At 42.7% G+C, this 21,605-nt stretch overlaps 3 protein-coding genes across 5 annotated transcripts in view; 2 read left to right on the top strand and 1 right to left on the bottom strand.

Annotated features, from left to right (window-relative positions):
- Positions 1–2: 2 nt before the first annotated feature.
- On the bottom strand, positions 3–8,870 carry zyg11 (zyg-11 family member, cell cycle regulator). Its single transcript, XM_030432655.1, is given in 19 exon segments — positions 3–2,017; positions 2,843–3,043; positions 3,192–3,289; positions 3,480–3,505; positions 3,507–3,533; positions 3,628–3,825; positions 3,930–3,977; positions 4,164–4,325; positions 4,408–4,458; positions 4,537–4,636; positions 4,875–4,939; positions 5,967–6,143; positions 6,443–6,583; positions 6,669–6,785; positions 6,885–6,998; positions 7,141–7,458; positions 7,551–7,762; positions 8,082–8,247; positions 8,388–8,870. Coding segments are annotated over 18 exon segments (2,241 nt in total). The 5' UTR covers positions 8,418–8,870; the 3' UTR covers positions 3–2,017; positions 2,843–2,852.
- A 19-nt stretch (positions 8,871–8,889) lies between these two features.
- On the top strand, positions 8,890–11,541 carry coa7 (cytochrome c oxidase assembly factor 7). The gene is made up of 3 exons (XM_030432656.1): positions 8,890–9,309; positions 9,436–9,576; positions 10,314–11,541. The coding sequence occupies exons 1-3, from the start codon at positions 9,204–9,206 to the stop codon at positions 10,757–10,759; spliced, it is 693 nt and encodes a 230-aa protein (XP_030288516.1). The 5' UTR covers positions 8,890–9,203; the 3' UTR covers positions 10,760–11,541.
- A 1,168-nt stretch (positions 11,542–12,709) lies between these two features.
- Positions 12,710–21,605, top strand: part of ralgps2 (Ral GEF with PH domain and SH3 binding motif 2) — a 71,189-nt gene continuing 62,293 nt past the window's right edge. The window contains exon 1 of one of the 3 annotated variants that reach the window (XM_030434341.1): positions 12,710–13,033. The gene's annotated coding sequence lies outside the window, so the exon portion shown is untranslated. Of the gene's footprint in view, positions 13,034–13,387; positions 13,507–21,605 lie in introns of those variants that run through there. The other 2 variants (XM_030434344.1, XM_030434343.1) reach the window with 2 other exon arrangements.

The following is a 21,605-nucleotide window of genomic DNA, read 5'->3' as shown; positions in this document are numbered from 1 at the left end:
CGTCATGTCCAGATTATGGGAATGTACATTCTTTATTTTCCAAACTTGAAAACGTGACTCTCAGCAGCAACATGGCACAGTCACAGCAGACATACAGTATCTTCACTTTTTGCATCTTCCATCTGATTCACAAAAAGTCGTGAAAAATTTAACTGGCGTTCATTCAAGAAGATGTTCAGGGGCTCAACTCAAAATATCAAAACATTATCAGAAACAGATCCAAAGCAGGTTCTGTGTCGTCTGCTGCTCCATCAGCTCAGGACTCATGCATGATCGGCAAGCTCAAACAACAACTGAATTACAGAAAACAATAAGGCCATAATTCACTGAGCAGATGAGCTGATGTCTTGTGTTTTAGATAACCATTTAGTAACCAAGCATTATCTCCTCCCGCATTAACATGCAAGTTTTTTTTAATAGACTTTATAGAAGTCCTTTGACCTATCACGGTTCCCGCTGAAGCCTCGAAAATGTTGTTTTTCTTTTTTAAGTGAGTCATCACGGTTGTATGAGGGGCTTGACAGCAGTTTATAGAAGCAACATTAGTCATGATTGCATAGAGAATAATGATGGAGCCTCAGATGAAAAAGGAGCATGTGGGCGTCAGCTGTAACAGCAGATGGAGGCTTCTCTGGACAGCAGAAGCGTACCTGGTAAAATGGTATCCGGCAGGATACTAATGTCACATGGCCAGGCATGTCAGAACAGAAAAAATACCCAGGGTGCACCCCTCCTTTGTTCTTAATCATCATTAATTCTTATACAATGGATCATACATTATAATAATTTCCATGCAGCCAATTTTCATCCAGTCCCGAACAAACGGATACCATTTCTCTCTCATTTTCTATTATGTACAAATTACATACACTCTTTAAAGATGCAGCTACTTGTACAGACGTACATACACACACATGCTCACACGAAGTGCTGTCTCTATCTTTAAGACACAGCGAACACACCAATATATATATATACACACACACACAAGTTTCTCAAAGAGAAAAACAGCTGAATACACATAACCATCATGATAATACTGACCTCATCATTATTGCTATTTGTGTCCAGAGAGTGTTTTTTCGCTTTACCCATAACTGACGGGATAATATTCAAGATTAGATTTGATCAGATGTTTGCCACTGATACAACTGGTTTAGGGGCTGTCAAATGTTTACAAAAAGATAACGCATCAGAGCGTCGATATAACTTCCCCATAATTTAGGTTTTCAGCTTTAACGTCTGGAACATTTGAAGCCACTGAACACACCCTTGGCAAATGTCCTGTCACATCAAATCAAAAGGCATTGGCCGATAGAAGACTAAATGAAGAGGAGAGCAACAGCAGTATTGTGGCCCCAGAGGCGTGGGTTTCAGTGAACACTGCAATAAACAAACAAGCAGGCATTCCTAAAATGAACAGTGCAAGCATTCAGACAAACTCCAGCATGCTTCGGCTCACAGCAGCAGCGTCATGCGTATTATCTAATGAGCCAGTCAACCAATTCGGACAACCAGAGCCCTCAGTAACATACAGGAGGCAGAGGGCGTCGACCCTCAGCTCAGCTTTTGGGAGGTTCAATCCCCAGACTGAGAGTTGTGTGTGCACACATTTTTGGTACAAAAATTCTCATAATGCCAATGTCAGATTAACAATAGCGAGCGCAGACACAAACCCCACGTCGAGCTTAACTGACCAACAGTTTGTTCCTATAATTACATTTTTTCAATCAATCACAATGAGCACACACAAAAATATTTTCGTTTTTTAAACAAACACGAAGAAAATAAATAAAGTTAGTGTGTGTGTGTATTTGTGTGTGTGTGCAAAGAATTGCGTAGTCTTTGTCCATTATTTTTTAAAATTTACTTTGTCCTTTGAGTTTACGTTCTAGAGATTCTTGATAAAGTGTGTTTGTGCGTGGGATACACATACACACGCACGGGCGCCAAATACAAAATCCCTCTGTAGTGGGACCCAGTTTATGTCCTCTTCTTTGTCAGGGAGAGTCATTTCCTGAAAGAAAAAATACAAAAACATGATACAGCAAGACTGGAAAAAAGCCATTTAAAAACAAGGAAATACAACGATTACAAGGTGTTTCTTGCTTGAATTAAGTAAAAACTTGTCCCATTATCTTACTTAAAAAGGTGCAATATGTAAGAAATGGCCACCTGTTGAATGCATACTCAAAACAAATGGGGGACAGCATGTAACTATAGTAACTGCTAAATGCTGCCAACTGTAGCTGCCGTTAGCTCAGTTAGCTTTGCAGCTAGTGGTCTGGATGATTGGTGCACCGGGTGAGTGATGGTGCTTACACCGCAAGCATGGGAGCTTTGGACCAGAATGGGCCAGGCTGGCTGGTCAGAATGCTATCTTCAGTATATATATCCTCAACATAATGCACAGATGTAATAGTTAAAACAGGGTTCGTACACATTTTTCAAGGTCAAATTCAAGCACTTTTCAAACACTTTTAAGGGTCATTTTTAAGATTTTCCAGCACCTTATTGCTGGGGTAAAATACGTATCTAAAGGAATATATATACTTGTGATTTTTTTCTTCACTTTTTATCACAATTATGTACATTGTATTATGCTGTAAACATCTAAAATTATATTCTATAATAGCAAAAACTTAAGAAATTAATTATCCAGTCTGATCCCAATTTTGTGAAAGACACAGAGTTATAATGTCAAGCACTTTCAAGCACTTAAACTAAAATCCAAGCACTTTTCAGACCTTGAAAACACAACATTGAAATTCAAGCACTTTCAATGATTTCAAGCACCCGTACGAACCCTGTTAAAAGTTTTTTTTTTTTTTTTTTTTTTTACCTGTGTGTGGCTATTGTGGCGGCACACGGCGATTTGTCGGCAACGGTGCAGTCTGGCCGGTGCGAGCTCTGTGGTTCTGCAGGCTCTCCAGAATGCTCTTCGCCAACCGTTTGACGTCCTTGTGGGTCTGTGGGTGTGTATGAACGAGCTCCAGCTGCTGCAGGCCGCCCTCCTCCAACAGCATGCTGCAGTAACGAGCGGCTGCGAACGCAGAGGGAGACACAAAATCAAATCTGTTAGCTGAAGGTAAATAAGTAACAACCGGATGTCAGTAAATGATTTGCGAGTGGTCAAATGTGTAAAAGTAGTATAACAATTGGTTTAGTGTGTGAGCGGATGTGTGTCTCACCGTTCTTGCTGCAGACATGTTGCATGGCCCAGGCCGCCCACAGCTGGACACCAGGGGTGTGAAAGCACTCCAGTAAGGGAAAGAAGGGATTAAATGACCTACAGAATGAGAGACAATAAGGATTTGTTGATACTGAATGTCACGTGTTCATGCATGGAGGCATAAAGCTCAGTGTGAAGACTCAAAGATTCAAGGTGCTCTCTTAACCGTAGTATTACATACTGTATAAAAATCAACTGTGGATAATTTTTTCTGCTTTATTATGACTGTAGAGATGCTGAATCTCACCTGTAGGCCACCATTTCACACTCAGGGTGCGGGCCACTTCACAATAACAGCGTGCTAGGGAGACAAATAAAGGCAAAAGACTCGAATCAACTTTTAAAAATAATTGTGTGCAGTATTGTTGCGCAAGTAGTTTTTGCCGATTCCCCACCAGTTGCTCCAGTAGCGAGGACCGAAGATCAGAGCTGAGCGTCCAGGCTTCCTCTCCTCGTGACGTCAGATGTGCGAGGATGCCCGCGGCGAAGTAGCTGACCTCCACCTCTTGGCTGTGCAGCAGAGTCCTGATGTGGTCCAAGAAGCCCTGCACCATCAGCTCACCGTGCAGCTCCCCGACCTCGGCTATGTTGTTCTACGCGGCAAAAAAGTTTCAAAGAGAATAACGATGGATTGATGTTGCAAATGTATTCAAGATTGAGTTTTTCTAAAGGGGTAGTGAGAAAGCGGTGAACTCACCAGCAGGCCGAGAACCTTCTGCTGGATAGAAGACTCATTGGGGAAGGACTGCAGAGGGGGTTGGAGGAATGGAAACAAAACAAGTGAGTCAGCCCGCCCTAAAGGCATAGATACTATATACAGAGGAACACGTGATTACGCGTAATGACTAACTAATATGGTAATCTGCACTTAGATGTTTTCTATGCAGTGCTTTCTGTTTATTTACATCTACATGTTGACATTTTTGTGTACCTCGAGAACTTTAATAAACAGGTCCAGACCCTGGTTCTCAATAAAATGGCGGCAGGTTGTTGGTGACTCATCAGTGAGGTTCCAAAGTGCACTCAGTGTAAATTTGAGGGTGGCGTCCACCATGCCCTGAGTAGCCTTCTGACTCACGATGTGGAGGAGTTGCTGCGGGGGGGAGGGAGAATATCTGCTAAAAAAATTTGCCTTTTTTTGGTGAAGGACAACAGAGCATAGAAGAGAATCTCACCTTCACTATGAACAGCTCCGCTCCCAGCTGAGCTGTCTGCTCTGTGGACAACTGGAAGAAGCAAACGAGTTCAGGAAGACGCAAAGAAACGTGCTAAGGGATGCATGAATAATACAACGCGACATATACCTTCGCAGCCAATATGGAAATGATAGCCACAGCCATCCTCTGCATGTTCTGGTCTTCATGGTTGCAGAGCCACTGCATCACTAGTTTTGCAGCTTCAAACCTTAAAAACAAAGACAGAGTGCGAAACACTTCTTGTGTAAATATAGTACATCTTTAACAGATTTGAGTTTCCTTCTTTGCTTCCACTGACACACATTTACACTTTCTTTTAGATATTTAGTATTTTTTCAAGACGGTAACCACGAAAAGGCAAATTATAATTACATGTTAAAATAATTAATGGTATTAATAGTAGTATTAATTAAAAATACTATCGTGAATAAATTTGAATTTCTCACCTGTTGAATGGGACCTCCTGCAGAATGCGATCACTGCACAGAGACAGCAGACAATTCTTCTGCAGCTGTAGACAGACAAACCAAAACAGGCATGACAACAACCTGAAATACTAATAATAATTTAATAATAATAATACTAATAATATTGAATGAAATCATTTATTCTAAAAATACAATACAGTAAAAACAGATAAACAGATTTAACTGTACATTTCACAGTTCAATGACTTCCCAGTTCTGACCTGATACTTGGATTTGATTCCAGTGTAGAACACATTATTTAAATACGTTATTAATCAGCACGATGCTCTTGCATTACACTATATTTTGCATTTGCTTGTGTGAAGCTTCTATCTCTGTGCGTGATGAGGAAAACAGAAAAAAGGAAGCTGCTGCGTTTTTTGGCTTTGGGAAGTTCCCCACCCCAACAGAATTTTCGAACTGTCACAATGCCTTTTTAGTTTGCTCACATTCGTTTTCCCCTAAGATGTTTTCTAATTCCCAGAGGCCATACACTCAGACAGGGCTTTCAACCACAGCTCACCATCAAGCTTCAATAATTACATCTGTCTTGTTTGTGATCAACTGCTCCTACAGTTACATTTATGTACATAGGCAGGTTCAGATTGTGAATGAAGAATATATACATGAGGCGGAATAAGTATCAGGGAAAAATCTGTACAGTAACCTGCATCTTATTTTCTGTTTTCATAAAGCATACTGCAGGCTCAACATTAACATTTAAAATCAGGTGTTACACAACAATGACACTACTCAGCAGTAAATACACAGAAATTATAATTAATTCATAAACATTTTTATTTAGAAATGCATTGACTGGTGACAGGGAAAAGTGTGATACTGACTCCTGTTGTAGCTCAAAGACTGATTTCTATTGTTCTCTGTGCCTTAAAAAATCCTGCTTGGCTGGTCTATCATTTAGGGGGAACTGGTTATATGTCACTGGTCACATTGTTTTTCTCTCAAAGTTCACTGTGCTGGTAAACTGTATCACGTGCGCCAGCCTGCTTAAACGCAGTAATTGTTTTGTTTGTGATTGAAATTACATGCATGACGTGGGAATGAAGCTACCTGTTGGTGGTTGGGGAACGTCCTCATGGCCTCCAGTAGAAGCTGAGTGACCGTACTCAACAGTCGCACCGGCATTCCTGCTGCCAGGTCCTGCTTCGTCAGGTTGAACACACAGGCACTAGCTGCCAGCTGGACATTCAGAGTGGCGGGGTGATTCTTCATACCCAAAACTACCAGCTAGAAAAGAAAAGGGAAAATCAGGAGAAGAGGGAAGTAATATTACATTATTTGAGACAGATGAGGAACTGTAATTGGCAAATTAATACTCGGTAACAGCTAAACGAGGAAATATGACTGACACTCCATTGCTTATCAGATAAATGTGTGGTTTGGGTATGACTTTAAACTTATTGTGTAAGCATGATACAACAATATAATATGATAATCAAAATGTTTTTCTTACAGACAAGGTAAACCATATTCTGTCTTAAAGGAATGAGAAAACACACTTTCCAAGTACAATAACATGGGCCTACCTTGAGGATGTCAGGCCTCGGTTTCTCCATGACGTGAGTCAAGCTGAACAGATGAAACAGAGCTTCTCTCACAAAACCCTCCCTTTCACTGTAGCGACGCAGGGCCTCACAGATCTGGGTCTCGTTTGCCTCCCCTGTTACCTGTTTACACACACAGACAATGTGCTGTTGCAAACCCAACTTTCTATGCACAGCTATCAACATTTATGCTCACATGCATACCTACCTTTAGGTTTCCTTCTCCAGAGAGGAAGTCTGAAAATCCAGCATCTGTAGCCAGAAGTCCCACGAAGGTCATCCCTGGTCTCTCCTCAACAAACGCCTTAACAGCTGCATCTGTCACCTGCGACATTCACACAAGTAAGAAATGACGACTTGAATCAATTGTCTGTATTCTATCTATTGCAATCTAACTGAAACACTCATGCAAACACACACACACCTGTTTCCTCCCGGACACGTCCAGGGAAACAAGAGCAGGCAGGATCCCTGGCTGTCCGAGCAGCTGACGAGCCACGTCAGAGGTAAACTGCTTGTCGTCACTGATGTCCAGGTGCTGCATAGGCAGGGTTTCACACAAACAAAGACAATAATATGATTCATAAAACACAATCACGGCTAGGAGAAAATCAAAGAGAAAGTGTTTCTCTAATCAATCAATAGAAACATGTTAAGTGCATACTCATCCTTCCACTAACCTGCAACACATCCAACTGGCCTATGACTCCCAGCAGCTGACCAGTGCTCATCTCCAGCCTCTTCAGCTGGTGCAGTGTGAGTGAGCGCAGGCGCTCCTTCAGGCCGAGCAGTGGGTTCAGGTTGGTGACTGAAGTGTTGGAGAGATCCAGGCTTTCCAGTCGAGGCAGGGAACACACGTCGACGAGCCCGGAGTCATAGAAGTCCACGTTGGCTAGAGAGAGGGAGCGGAGGCCCTGAAGAGAGCTGAAACGATGCCGGATTGGTTCTTCCAGGGAGGACATGGTCAGACCTGTTAGGACAAGTCGCTGGAGGGACTCCTGCAGGGTAAAGCCAAAACAATATGATATGGAATAAAGGTTTCCATTTTTAAGTGGTTTAAATCACACAAGCTGACACACTCTGACTTTACCTGACAATATTTATTGGTGGCGAGACCCTGTAGAATATCAGGAATAGTGAGGTCTGCGTTGACCCTGGCGGCATCCAGCTCCAACAGCCGGTGAGGGCAGAGGGCTTTCTGAAAGGCCTCCGCAGAGATCCGCGCTGTCCGGATGCAGGCTCGCCTCAGACGCAGGTATTCGCAGTTCCGAAACACACCCACCGTGCTGTCATTCAACGGACCTGAAGTGGAAAGAACTACAGTTAGACATAAGGCTCATATGCAAGTTAGGGTAGAGCCCCAATATTGCCTCAACTGTCAATCAAGAGATGGATGTGATGACTAGAATAGAATAAAATAGAATAGAATAGAATAGTCTTTATTGTTATTGTACATGAGAGTACAATGAAATTGAGGGTGCTGCCGCAGCAACAAATAAAAAAAGCATACACAGGCCGGGATTTGATGTTTAAAAAAAAAAAAAAAACAGCAGTGGTTTTGTAGGCGCAGTAATCAACAAGTCTTCCCTGCGGGTGAATGTATTTGTAGGTACAGGTTTACCTTCAGTGGCCATCTTGGCCAGCAGCTGGTCTGCCAGCTCCTGTGGGAAGAGAACAGCCTCTCTGAAGCACAGAGAGCCATCGGGGCGCTTCGCACAGAAACACTCCAGATTCTGGCTCACGTAAGTCAGGCACAGATCTGTCAGAGGCGCGGGAGACGCATCATCCTGGGAAGAAAACAGGGGCAGATGTTTGTTGATGGATGTTGTCTTAATCAACGCCATTCGCCAGTGTGGTAACAGCGTAATGAATAAGGCACAAAAATAATATGTCACACAAATAAATGACTGTAAAATGCCAAACTTACCGTGTTGAGGAAACTCCTCGCCATCGCCATGGTTGATTAAAAAAAACAACTCTAATTTTAGCTTATGCAGCTGAGACCGGTGTATATTCCACCGAGGAGAATGGCCGCTGTGCTTGATAGCCGTCGAGCGACTCCGTTTTACCCGTTTCAGTTCGCAGTGTTCACCTGTGTGAGAGCCTGTTGTTATGCTAATCTGCGTGACAGCACGGTAACCAGGGGGGGGAGAGGACGACGAACGTTAGCCGAGAAACCAGCTAGGCTAGCTAGCTCACTTGTTGTCGCCTCCGTTGTGGGAAATCGCTGTCCGTGCAAAAATGTCGAGAGCTGTCGGCTGTGGCGGAATTCATGTTGAAAAGATATCGACAAATAACTGCGGCGGCCGAAACCCTGGGCTGAGGAACCGGTGGGGGGATATCGTTTTTACAGCGGGGAGTTGGGTCTATTTTTGACTAGACTGACTAGACAGACAGTAAACAAAGGTCACAACACTGGAAGTACATTAGCGACGGGGCAGGACTACGGAAGCCCGTGATGGTTGGTTATGAAACCAGGAAGTTGTCAACTAGAGACGCGCACGAACATGCTCTCCTTCTGTTTTCATTGTAATTGTGTTATTAGTACTTAAATAATATTTTCAAATCGTCGTTACGACTGGCTGGATCACCTCTATTTTTATTTTTATTTAAAGGAAACGCTTTTGCAACATCGCATGCGAACCCATTCACCAAGGTCATAAGTAGTAGTGGATGTGTGGCAGCTTAGCCTTCAGCACATGTGATTATAGTGGAGTTAAAAGGCAGGCGTGCGAACTGAAATATGGCTGGACTTATCAACTTCGAAGACGAGAACGAAGTGAAGCAGTTTCTGGATAATTTGGGAGTGGAGTACAGCTTTCAGTGCTACAAAGAGAAGGATCCTGAAGGTAACAATCATGTGCTGACCAGTGGATCATTGACCACATATCAATGGTGATGGAGACAGAAGAGTGTTTGATCAGTGTGAGGTGTGATTGCCTCTTCATGTATCCCTGTGACATGTCTTTCTTTAGGGTGCCAAAGGCTCGCAGACTACTTGGAGGGGGTGAAAAAAAACTATGAATCTACAGCACAGGTGCTCAAACACAACTGTGAGACATATGGACATGGAGAGAGCTGCTACAAACTGGGGGCTTACCATATCACAGGCAAAGGTAAAACAGCAGTGGATCTTATTTGTGGTTTGTTTTTGCGTCAAAGTTAAAACGTTTAATGGTTAAGTTAATTAAAACCATCATAAGTTGAAACAACAGAAAATGTGTTGTATTAGACACAGAAATACAAAGTACTGGTAAACGTGGGGCTTTGCTTGAGTTTGAATTCATTCGACTGAGACTGTGACATTAAATACTCAAGGTGAGTCTAATGTATTTTTAACCCACCACATGTTTGGCTGTACTGACGTTACTGGTTACATTTTAAATCAATGTTAAACAAGGAAAATAAATAAAAACAAAATAAAATATGATTACTTACTCAACAGGGAAAGAGGTAGTTAGTAACTGGACCGTGTACTACACAGGAATTGGTGTTTATGTTTATGTTTAGTAATTTGGGCTGTTGTAAGTTGTGATGGGCATTATTTTTTTTATTTCTTCACATCTGGTAGACTAAACATAAAATAAAGAATTCAGAACATTGTTTACATGTGAAAACCATATCACGTGTCTGTCACAAGTGTATGAATGCCACATTTGAGGGATCAACGTAAAAAAAAAAAAAAGTTTATTTTTCTGATACTGTGGCTTCAGATGAAGGTCAGACTCTGTTAAATGCTTCAGGTTAGCAATTGTAATATTGATACATGAATGCAGCTTGAATGCAGAACTTCATTTAATCTTTTATGGTCAAATTGTCATTCAAGTAATGGAATTTGAACTCTTCCCACCAGGTGGAATGACTGAGTGTCTAAAAACAGCCTACTCCTTATTCATGCGCTCCTGCAATTCCGGAGGAAAGAAGTCGACAGATGCCTGCCACAACGTTGGACTGTTGGCCCATGACGGACGAGCTCTGGAGGGAACACCTGACCTTAAAGCAGCCCGGCAGTACTATGAGAAGGCCTGCGCCGGTGGCTTCGCTCCATCCTGCTTTAACCTCAGCGCCATGTTCATTGAGGGCAATTCTAAAGGGATGGCACCAGATATGACTCAGGCTTTGAAGTACGCTAACAGGGCTTGTGAGCTGGGACACGTGTGGGGCTGCGCCAACGCAAGTCGTATGTACAGACTTGGGGATGGTGCAGAGAAGGATGAGAAGAAAGCCGAGGAGCTGAAGAATCGGGCGAGGGAGCTGCATGGTATAGAGAAGGAGAGGCAGCTCAGGTTTGGGGAGTGAATGTGACACACTCACATTAAATTATTATTGTTTTGGTTTGCCTACCCATGTGGTGTTTGTCAGAACAAGTTGGTTTATAAGTGTGCGCAGACAAGATCTGTTCAGGTTGTGTAATAGTAGGAGATGATCTGTTGAAGAATGAGTGGAAACATTTACATCTATACCTCATTTATAGTCTATACAGTAAGATTAAGGGAACAGCATTAACCTGACATGTAGAGTTCAGCCAAATGTATACGCTGTGAAAGTAATAGCAATAAAATGAAATGTGATTCATGCACAGCAGTGGATTTTTAATCATGGTAGTGAATGTCTGTGATTTGTGGTATGGAAGTGGTTAGGCACAACTTTATAGTAGGGATGCATGATAATATTGGCACATTATCCGTAGTCAGAAAATCCCCTCATAATCAATACTGGCTAAAATCCAATATTGTGCATCGTCATTGGCAGTTGGAAGTCAGTGCACTGCCGTCAGATCGTCATCATATTGTCATGTACTTCAGCCTTCATACAATATTATGTGTAAATATATGTTGTGTGTGTTATGAATATGATATGCAACTGTTAGAAAACAGGACATAATTTGATTTAATCTGAAAGAGACCTTGTAGGAATTGACAAACCTTGTGGAAGATGACAAATGTGTGGCCTCAGATTTGTGAAACTTTTGTGTACTTGTACGACCCCTAAACCTGCGGAACATAGTTTATATGTTACAGTGGGTTAAAACAGTTGGACATTGTCATTAAAGGGCACCACCACCAATTGTACACATTAAAGTGTGTGCACAGTTTATTGGGGAGAGTTACTGTAAATGTGGAAAAAAAGTAGTTTCAAGCCTTGAAAGCTTGAAGAAGCTGCATGTAACCTGATAAATTGCCTCTAGTGATGTCACTCTGACTACGTTGCATTATGGGTAATGTCAGGTTTTGAAAAGGAAGAAGTAAATGGACTTATATTTCTATAGCGCTTTTCAAGGCTACGGACCAGCAACTTGTCACACACACATTCATACACTGCTGGCAGAGGCAGCCATGCACTTTGGGGTTCAGTATCTTGCTCAGTGACACTTCAACCTGCTGCTGGGGGAGCTAGGGATTTGAACCAGTGACCTTACGAGTGCTAGATGACCCGCTCCACCTCAACATTCCTGTTCCACACATTCGTCCAGTGTGTGCAGAATGTGTGGAATACCAAATGCAATATCTCTGTTTTTTTTTTTTCAGTTTTGACAATTTGTCTTTGAACTGTCCAACATTAATTTTGGAATCTTTCATAACTTACATTACCCACAATGCATCTAAATGACAATGAGTGGCATTTTATAGGGTCACGTGCAACAAATGGACCTGTGGACATACTTTAACCACAGTTGCCAAGTCCGCTTATTAAAAGCGACTTTGGGCTTGTTTTTCTTTAACGTTGCTTATAAATATTGGTAGTCACAGGTTTTTTGGGCTTGTTCTTCCTTGATCCTCTTCCTATTGTATTGTATGTCATATTGTTTTGAAGTCCAGGAACTAAAACAAAAAAGGATCATAACATATAAAAACAATAACAAATGCAAAGATACAATGCAATACATGTATGGAATCAGGGTGATATTTATGTGTGTGTGCAAAATGTAATGATATCTTTTTTTTTTTTTTTTTTTTTTTTTTTTTACCACGACCAGAGAGGTCGCTTGTTTTCGGCTTGTTTTCATAGGCCCACTTGCTTGTTTCTCTCGCAAGATCTGGCAACACTGACTTTAACGTGTAAAATTAGTTATTTAGTTACCCTTTAAAGCCCATGTACTGTGACTTCACAGCTGGGATTTGACCACAAGAGGGAGTCAGAGCGTAACACATGAACATTGCGCCCTTTTTTTTTTGTTTTTAAATCTACTGGGCGCTTCTTTATCCTCAAGTCACAACAATAGGCTGGAGGTATAATGCTACTCCCATCTGTCAACAGTTTGAACAGACACTGTATTAGCAACCTGTAAGTAGATAAAGTGGACACTGAGCAAAGGTGTCCGTATAAAAGCAGCTGAAGCCGGTGTGTTGAGGATGATGGGCGGACTGGTCCGCTCGCACGCTGGAAGCTCCGCCCGTTAGCCGTGCGTCTCCTCAGCCCTCATTCAAAACAGAACACAGCTGTTGCGAGGCGCATCGTCGTGACCCGAACGTTAGCACCCAAAAACTGTTAGCTGTCTGCTGCCGTCTTCTGCTGGCATCTGATGTGCCCACTGGAATATCAGCACAAGAAAGAAGAAAACGGTGCACTTCGGTGAGTCTGAGGCAAAGTTTGTTATCATTCGGGACATCCAAGTAGAAAATCCCCCCCCAGCCGTCGAGGTAGCTAGCTAACGTAACGTTGAGCCCTAAGAACGGTTTGGGATGTGTTCATTTTTACACGCAGGATGCTCCGTTATCAAAGTGAACCCGCGTCCATCGAGATGAGGAGACGGGGAGATGCTAGAGCGACGGTACGCTGATGGGAAGAGACATGCCATGGGTATACTAAAGCAGACTATGTGTGGCTGGCTGCAAAGGTTTTGTTTTAGCCATTATTTTATTTTCTACTCCACCCACGTGAAGACACGTACGTCCCGCCACACACGGAGGAGCAGCGCGGAGGAGTTCGATATAACGCCGATAATAAATCATGCGCTCCCTCACCGAGCACAGTTAGCTCACGAGTCAAGCTAGCTTAGAGAACTGCAACATGCTAATGTGGAAACCTCCGAGAGGAGAGAGTGGGTGAGTCCGTGAGTTAGCAATTTGTGATTCAGCCCGGGCAGTTTACTTTTGTTTACTTAAGTCGCTACACAGCTCGCCTCTGTGCAGGACGACGGGGGACTTTCTGTCGAGCCGTTTGTGCTGTTAGCCCAGGAGAGCTTATTTACAGCCCCACTGCAGGCGCTCGGCTCTGGATAGCTCATTGGCGGCGAACCCCCTGCACGGTTACCCTCCGGGGAGTGATTTGGGTGTGGCGTGGGTTCGCCCACGAACAATACGGTGCACAGCCACCGCGTATCTTGTCTCAGGCATGGCATATCTTGGTTGTAGAATACACACAAATTACAGGGCGTCAGGGTATTTTGACTCTTGGAAAAGGGGCGACCAAGGCTCTCGACCTCGATGCCCTGATTTTATACATACAGTATGAGGGAAAACTTTCAGAGCATGAGCTGGAGGTTCCTCCCCAAAGTTCAGCTGGTGACTGTTTGTCAGATAAATCACTTACATCTCATCAACAGCACCGAGAATCGGCAAGCTCATCTACATGCGTCTGATAACTGCCTACGTCCATCACTGTAATTTAATTTGTTAATCAATAACATCATTTTAGAACGAGTGATAGCCCTGGTACAATTAAGTATCTGTTCTTGTAACTGTATGCCAGACAATAAAAGCATACACAGACCAAACATTTATCAATACTTAGGCTGGATCTCAGCTGTTGTATCACAGCTGAGATAAAAGGTTCATTGACCTTTTCATGTGAAAAGGAATCTGTGACAATGGCGGTGTGATAACAGTGGTGTCCTATCACGATCTGCATTGCTAAAACTTTTGAGGGCCGCGTAGTTGGGGTTGGGCAAAATATCGATATGGTAATATAATGTATTGCTTCCTTTTGCAATACAGTTATTGTTATACTGGCACCACACATCCTCAACGGATTCCCCCGGGATGTTTCACCTACAAGAACTCATGACTCCTTTTGGTTTCAACTTCTGTAAAATGTTATTTATGCAGATTAAGAAGAATTTTATGGGCAATAGTTTTTATCCTTCCTCTTAACATTTTAACCTCAGAACTGTTCTGCTTTCTGGCAGTTTGACCTTTTGCCTCACCTTTTGTTTATTATGCTTTTGTTGTAGTTATTATTTTTTTAGACTGGTATGATGGCATGTATGTTTGATAAAGAGGCATGAATTTAAAACTGCACTTTTATATAAATTGGTTATTCTGATTTTGTAAAACTGACACAAAACCAGACTGAATAAGATACATAGCCTAATTCTTGTGCTTTTTAGGGGTATTATGTATTCTTCCGTTAGGCAGATATTGTGTTGTATCATTAGATGATTGTCTTTCAATGTATCAGTTATTGCAGAATCTATAATTATCATGGTCTATGTATTGTTAATTGTATTGTATCATGAGTTACTCCGTGATTCCCACCCTTATATAAACAGTACAACAAATGATAAGGTTTTCCTTTTAGTGTGTGAATTACAAACCCTCAATACTTAATACAATAAGTGAAAAGAAACTGCTTAAAATGTAATGTTGATTATCAGTTTTTAATTGAAAAATGGGATTAGGGCCGTTAAAAAATAACAGCCCAGTATTGGTTATTTATATTGTTAAAATGATAGATGGAGCTGAATTTAAAGCCAACTCGCTTTTAATTGATGTAACAACAACATCTTTTTTGTAAACCGTTGAACTTGTTTGCAGTTTTCCACCTTGAAAGTTGGTTTGCGATCCACTCACTACATCTGAGCCTGTCTTACCTTTTTATTGACGTCATTGTTGCCTTAATTTATGAGGTCAGACATACCCACAGATGAATACATGAACTACAGGCACGCACACTTGACCGGGCAGCCTCTATTATCTGTCAAGCAGAATTAGTTTTAAGCTGAATTCATGCCTTTTTTTTTTCTTAAACAAAGCCTCCCTCTGCTCAGGCCTCCTATCTAACACATCCTTTGTCAGTGTCCTGTGTGACGTCGACGCTCACCCCACATTTTAAAGGGCTCCAAGGAATGTTCCATATCGATATTTAGTGTGGCTGTGTGGAGCCGCTGTTCTCAACACTTAACATATGACCCAGAGGTCGCTGGTTCAGACTCATGACTGGCATGCCTTTACACTGCTCTGGTGTCGTGTTATGCTGCAGTAAAGACTGAAGCAATCTCGTTTGGCCTCAGCAGCATTCCCTAACAGTCAAATAGATGCAGAATCTATTTAGTCGTTAGATAGTGTAAGTGATTGCAATCGTACCAGCTCTGAAGGCCTTGTTTGATTGAGTGATTAGATATAACAGTTAAAGTTGAGTCAAGAAGGGCCCTTAGTCCTCTATATCTCAGAGAAAGAATCCCTTTTGGCTTTTACATCTTATGATTCAGGCTAAACTCAGAGGACCGCTGCAGTCAGTGAAAGTTTGACCTGCAGGACAGCGGTCAGTGGGTGTAAAGGGTTTATCTGAAATGTTTACCCAGGTTGTCTTAGCACTGAGGCTTAGGTTTTAATCCAATACAGTACGGTTGATTCAGTATTCTATCCAGCATGGCGATTTGCACTGTCGGTGCTGTCCCATCTGTACTCCTGTTTGCAAACGCTGCAATGAATTATCATTGTGTGTTTTTGGATTTATCCCCTCCTCTTGCCTGGCTTCCTGGGAGCATCACGTTGCATGTCTGTTGCTTGCCAACAGAAACATTGTGAGTGCCGGGAGGTTATCCTGAAGCACGCTTGGTTGGAGTGCTCTTCTCGTTTTCAGTTACATCACTTTCTTTCAGATAAGACAAACAGACTTATCTGTAGCAAAATGATTTGTTGTAATCAAACAGTTTTTAAGTGAAACATGTGTTCGTGTTTCAGTCGGAGGAATGAAAATGAATCAGAGTATAGACCTTCAGGATGCAACTCCAGTTTTTCTATTTCTGAATCGCTAGACGTGCTTGGATAAGACTCCCCTCCGCACCATTTGTGCACCAGCTCCCTTTTAGAAACGGTCCCTCGGTAACTATACATACCACCTCCACCTTCTGGCTAATCCCAGAGATGCCTCGTGTACGTGGGCCCATCTGTTCAGCGCTGTGGTGTAACTGCTCTGTCCAAGGCCTGCAAATGTGATTAGTTAGAGATTACATCTGTGTGTGTGAAATGAAACTCCCCTCTCCGAATCAGAGCCGTGTGTTTACAAGAGAAAGGGATGAAACACTGAAGCGCTTTTGCGTCATCGAGTTCAATCCCTGGGCTTTCTCAGGTCCGGTTTCTCGTCTCTGCGTTACATCATGTTCACTGCACGGTCTGCGTGAAATGTTCCTAGATGCAGCTCTGTAGCTTACTATTCGACTTCCTCCCGCAAGTGAATAAGCAGTCATCTTGTGGCCTCTTTCTGGGTTCCGTTCCGTTGCGTTTTCTTTCCGCTTTTCCGTCAGGGTCGCCTCTTTCTGGGTGCTATACATATTCTAGAGGCATTTTGGTCGGCATCAAGCCTTTCCTGTGTGTATGTGACCTCCAACCAGCGCTGTTGCTCAGTTGCCAGGGTAACTTTATGCATGCGTCTGGCACATCCATTCAGCGCAGATGGAACTGCAAAGTCACATGTCGTCACACTCTTCCTCTGATGTCTTCCCAGCCCTGGCTCTCACCACCAGTACAAATACAAAGCTAGTTATCTCTGCTCATTTTCCGCTCTGGGTCTTTATGGGGATATCCAACTTCTGTTACTATTTGTAGTAATACAAAAGCTCTCCGCGCCTGACATGTCGTTTTGGAACACTGATAATAACATTGTGTACGATTATGTTTGATAAAGCCTTTTTTTTTTTTTTAAAATACATGAGGTGTCTCTAATGTTGCTGGCAGTTGTGTGAAGTGGGTGTTGTAGATGTGAGCTTGGCTAGCACCTGACTGGCTGACTGTGTGCATGACTGTGTGAGAATGTGTGAGCAGACGATAAAAGACGAGCATAATGCCTCTCCCAGCTTTCACTTCACAAATTTTAGAGGCAGGCACTACGTTTCGCTGCGTAGGTTGAGCACTGAACTTTTTTTTTTTTTTTTTTTTGTACACAACAAATTTTGAGGAAGTTGTGCAAAACTGCCTCTTCTTATTGTTTTGGGTGTATTTGCCATGTCGTTCCTGCTGTGTTGTAATCACAGCTCTTGTTTTGGAGAAGTAGAGTCCAACTAGAGCAGCAGGACACAGATAATGTTGAAGACCACACTCGTGACTGATGGATGAATCTCTCTCACACGGACAAACATGCACCCTGCTAAACGCACGCCACAATAGGCGGAATGGCGGCAGGAGGCCTGGAACTTTGAGAGCATTTCAGCCTGAATTCAACCACTGATGATGGGAGTGACTCACACATGAAGGGCTGTGAGAGTGGACTGCTGCTCAGCTCTAATCCCTAGCTTCTCGTTTGTGTTACTTTGGTTTCTTTTTCTCGTTGCTCTCATGTTGTGAGTGGTATCTGATGCTATTTTAGTCCTGTCTTGTCTGCTAAGTTTTCTCTTCAGTCTGATTATTGGGCAGTATCCCTCACAATACATTGATATACTACATTTACTAGCCTACAAACTCATGCTTCTTGCCTCGTGCTCTAGTCTGGCTGTTTGAGATCACTGGTACCTAAACAATATCAACATACACTTCCCACATACATATATATGATTTTTATCAACACAAGCCGTGCATTAATCTTTACCATTACCTGCTCGTGCACAGACCTCTCAGCTAACCCAGCTGACGGGCGTTAGCCTGGGGTAGTGTGTCAGGTTGTAGGTGGTTGGGGTCATGAGGTTTGGGGTCAAAGGTGAGTTCAGGGACAGGGCTGTAGTGAGAGCCTCTAGTCCTTAAGGCATGCAGAAGGTCAGCTATGGGGATCTCTCCCGTTCCACCTGACACTTTCAAGCTGGTGTGGCGTGGCACTTTATACTCCGGAATATCCCCAGCCAGAAAGAAAAAGCTTCATGTGAGAATCAAATGTGTAGTACGAAGCATGGCAGCGATGATCTGCTCAAAGAAATGTGGCAAGATTGGATATTTATATGGTTTTATATGATTTGGTTACATTGTAGTAACATAAGCATGAGCATTAAAGTTATTGGCTTGGATTTGAACCACGGAGGTTGATGTTAACTTCAAAAAAGTATACTTTAGATATGAGAAACTAAAAAAGAAAGGGAAAGCTCTTTGAGCGTGTCACTGTAGTATCCATGATTACACCAATTCTGTGCAGTTTCTCCGTATCTTTCTCTGTATGTTTCTCCTCTGCCATAACAGAGCCATTTTTGATTAGATGCAGCTATAATAGAGTGCTGCTTAATCATAATAATGGTTTGTATATCTGCAGAGAGGTATTTCCTTTCACACAGGAACAGAACGTACAAGCTTGTTGGCTGCCAGCTGTAGTTTTTGTGGTGTTCAAGTGCAGCTTTTTCGATGCAGCTAGTTCTTTGATGTCAGTTTGGCATGTAAGGCCCTAAAACATGCATATGCTGTAAGTTATATGATTGCTGCTCTGACCAGTGTGAGTGTGTTTGTGTGTTCAGGTGCTGTAAGTAGAATGGATGTCAGGACTCTTGTGGTGTTTCTACTTTACTAGTACAGAACGAGGACCAGCCCATAATCCCCCCCAACTGGCCCAGCTGGACATAAACAGAGAGATGCCGCACCCTTCCACTTCCCTTGCATATTGTCTTGATCCACCAGTCTTTATCAATGCTGGAGGAAAGCTTTGTGGTCTTACAGCACAGCCTCATCTATCTCTCTAAACCCTGAGTGTTTTGGCTTGGGAGTTGTACTGAGAGCCGAGCCTTGGCTGTATCATGGAAACTTGTGAACTCGGTCCTGAACCCTGCCAAAGACAATAGATCAGATACAGACAAACATAATTCCAACTCTCTTTCATCCTCGCTCCTTTTGCTCTTTCTTCCGTTGCACTCTTTCCACCAACACACAGGCCCGTCTCAGATACTCTGTGGGCTTTCTTTCGTCTTTAGAACGCAGTGTGTGCATATGAAGCCTCTTCCTCCGCACCTGTTCTGCCCTTACATTTCCCATTTTACCATCCAGCACCCCCTTGTACAAGAATAAATAGTGATGATTCATGTCTGAAGCCAATGTGTGTTGTTTTTTTGTTTTTTTTTAATCCATCTCAGAGAGTTCATTTAGAAATTGAGTGACTGTGACAACCTGTTTCCTGTCACCTTTGTCAGGTTTCCCACAGATCTCAGGTGCTGACATGCACCCAGAGACGTGTAGTCACATGCCTGCAGTTACACACTTTAAATCACCAACTGTCAAACTGGCTGTTTGTCCATTTCATTCACACCTTGCTTGACTTCAGCGTGAATGTCATGTGACATTGCATAACACTGCAGTGAAACTCAAATAATTGCTTCTTCTAGAGATGTAGCACAGACTGTACTGTTTTCAGATGTCATACAGTAGAAGACGTAGCAGCAGATTTTTCATAAATCTTTCGAGTAAATACTTGAGAGAGAGAGAGAGAGAGAAAGGAAATATTAGTGTGTACATGCTTTTTGCTATTCCTGTGAGGGATAAGATGCAGCAGAGTACCTTTTAACTTTTGTGTGCTAATTTATTTCCACCCATAAAAAATAATAGAGGGTATTTATTCTAATACGCAGACCTTTTTTTAAATACAGAAATCTATCATAAAGTGTGAATAATTAATTAGATTACGGTATATATGAAACAACAATAGCTGACTTTGGAGTCTCTATCATCTTGTTGGCATTTATTTAGCAGCTGGTGACTGCCTGCTAACTTTATTTAGCTTACTGTAGTCTGAAGATGTTAATTTACTCATATTACACAAACTATGTGTCTGGCCGAATGGGTCTAAAATTGAAGACACAATCCCCCAAAAATAAAGCTCACCATCTTGTTTTGACCTGTGACTCGCACAACCCTACGCAGTACGTCCTCTCTGCGAACAGTACGCATGTGTTGCATAGCCACAGTGTAAGAGAGTGGAAACTGCCTACGAAGACTTGATGGACAGGCCACAGTTTGACTCTTTGTACGTGAGAGGATAACCTGAAACTGTATGTCCTTTTGTGTCACACAGTCAGAATCTGATAAAGAGGGTAGAGTTGGAAGGATTTTGGAAGCGGAGAGGGAAGAGGACATTGCCGCTGGAAACAATGTCTCTCCTATTTTTAGTCAATAGATGAATGTTTAGTAGCACATGCATCCTGTCTGTACATGTCCTCCGAGGGGAGAACAGAGGCCTCGCACCAGTGGTGTCTCTAACTCGTGCACATATTGGTGTGTGTGTGTGTGTGTACAGAGTAGCCCCTGGCCATGCTGCTCTGTGGAAGAGGGAGGGTCAGAAAAGGGGGTGTGAGGGGCTCATTCAGGGAGAGAGAGGGAGAGAGAGAGAGAGGGGATGAGGGGGAGGGGAGCAGTGTTGAAGAGATGCAGCTGTTTGTCCTGTCTCAGCTGTTGCTCCTCTTCCATTCGATGCAGGCTCTGTTTCCTTCTCTCCCTCTCCCTCGAACGCTCACACACACCCTAACTGGAAGAAGCACACAGTGTAACATTGTTCTGCCTCATGTATGAAAGATGAAAGAATCAATCCCTCATAGCTGCTATCAGATTGGAGTAGGGAGAACTCGCTGTGTTAGTAAGAGAGGCAGCCATGGCCAGATAAGGCAAAATCTGTTCTCTCATGACATTTTGTTGTTTAACTTTTGCTCTTCATTTCTTTCTTGCTGCTTTTTCAGCTTCTGAGTTCCTTTCTCTGCCTGTTTGATGGTGTTATTTCCCTCAGTGACCTTTTCTGCCTCTTCCCCTCGTGTATGTCTTGTGTTTTCTTTTGACCTCAGTGTGTGTGGGTGTCATGTTTTGTTCTCCCATGTGACCTCTGACCTAGTGAACTCTCGGAGCAAACAACTGTGTGCGTGGATGGGTGTAGTTCATGTCCCTCTTTGAGCAGCTTTAGGTGACAGTTTGGATGTAGTTTAGGTTCTCATTGTCAGGTCTGTCTGGATAATTAATTAGAGCTGCCAATAACGATAGATTGGATTGCCGATGAATGTTGTTGATTGTTTTCTAGGTCAATTGATTAGTTTTTG

Source organism: Sparus aurata, chromosome 11 (genome assembly GCF_900880675.1).
Source record: "Sparus aurata chromosome 11, fSpaAur1.1, whole genome shotgun sequence".
NCBI lineage: Eukaryota > Metazoa > Chordata > Actinopteri > Spariformes > Sparidae > Sparus > Sparus aurata.
The sequence above is the reverse complement of the archived record's forward strand: the minus strand, read 5'-3'. Positions and strand labels throughout refer to the sequence as shown.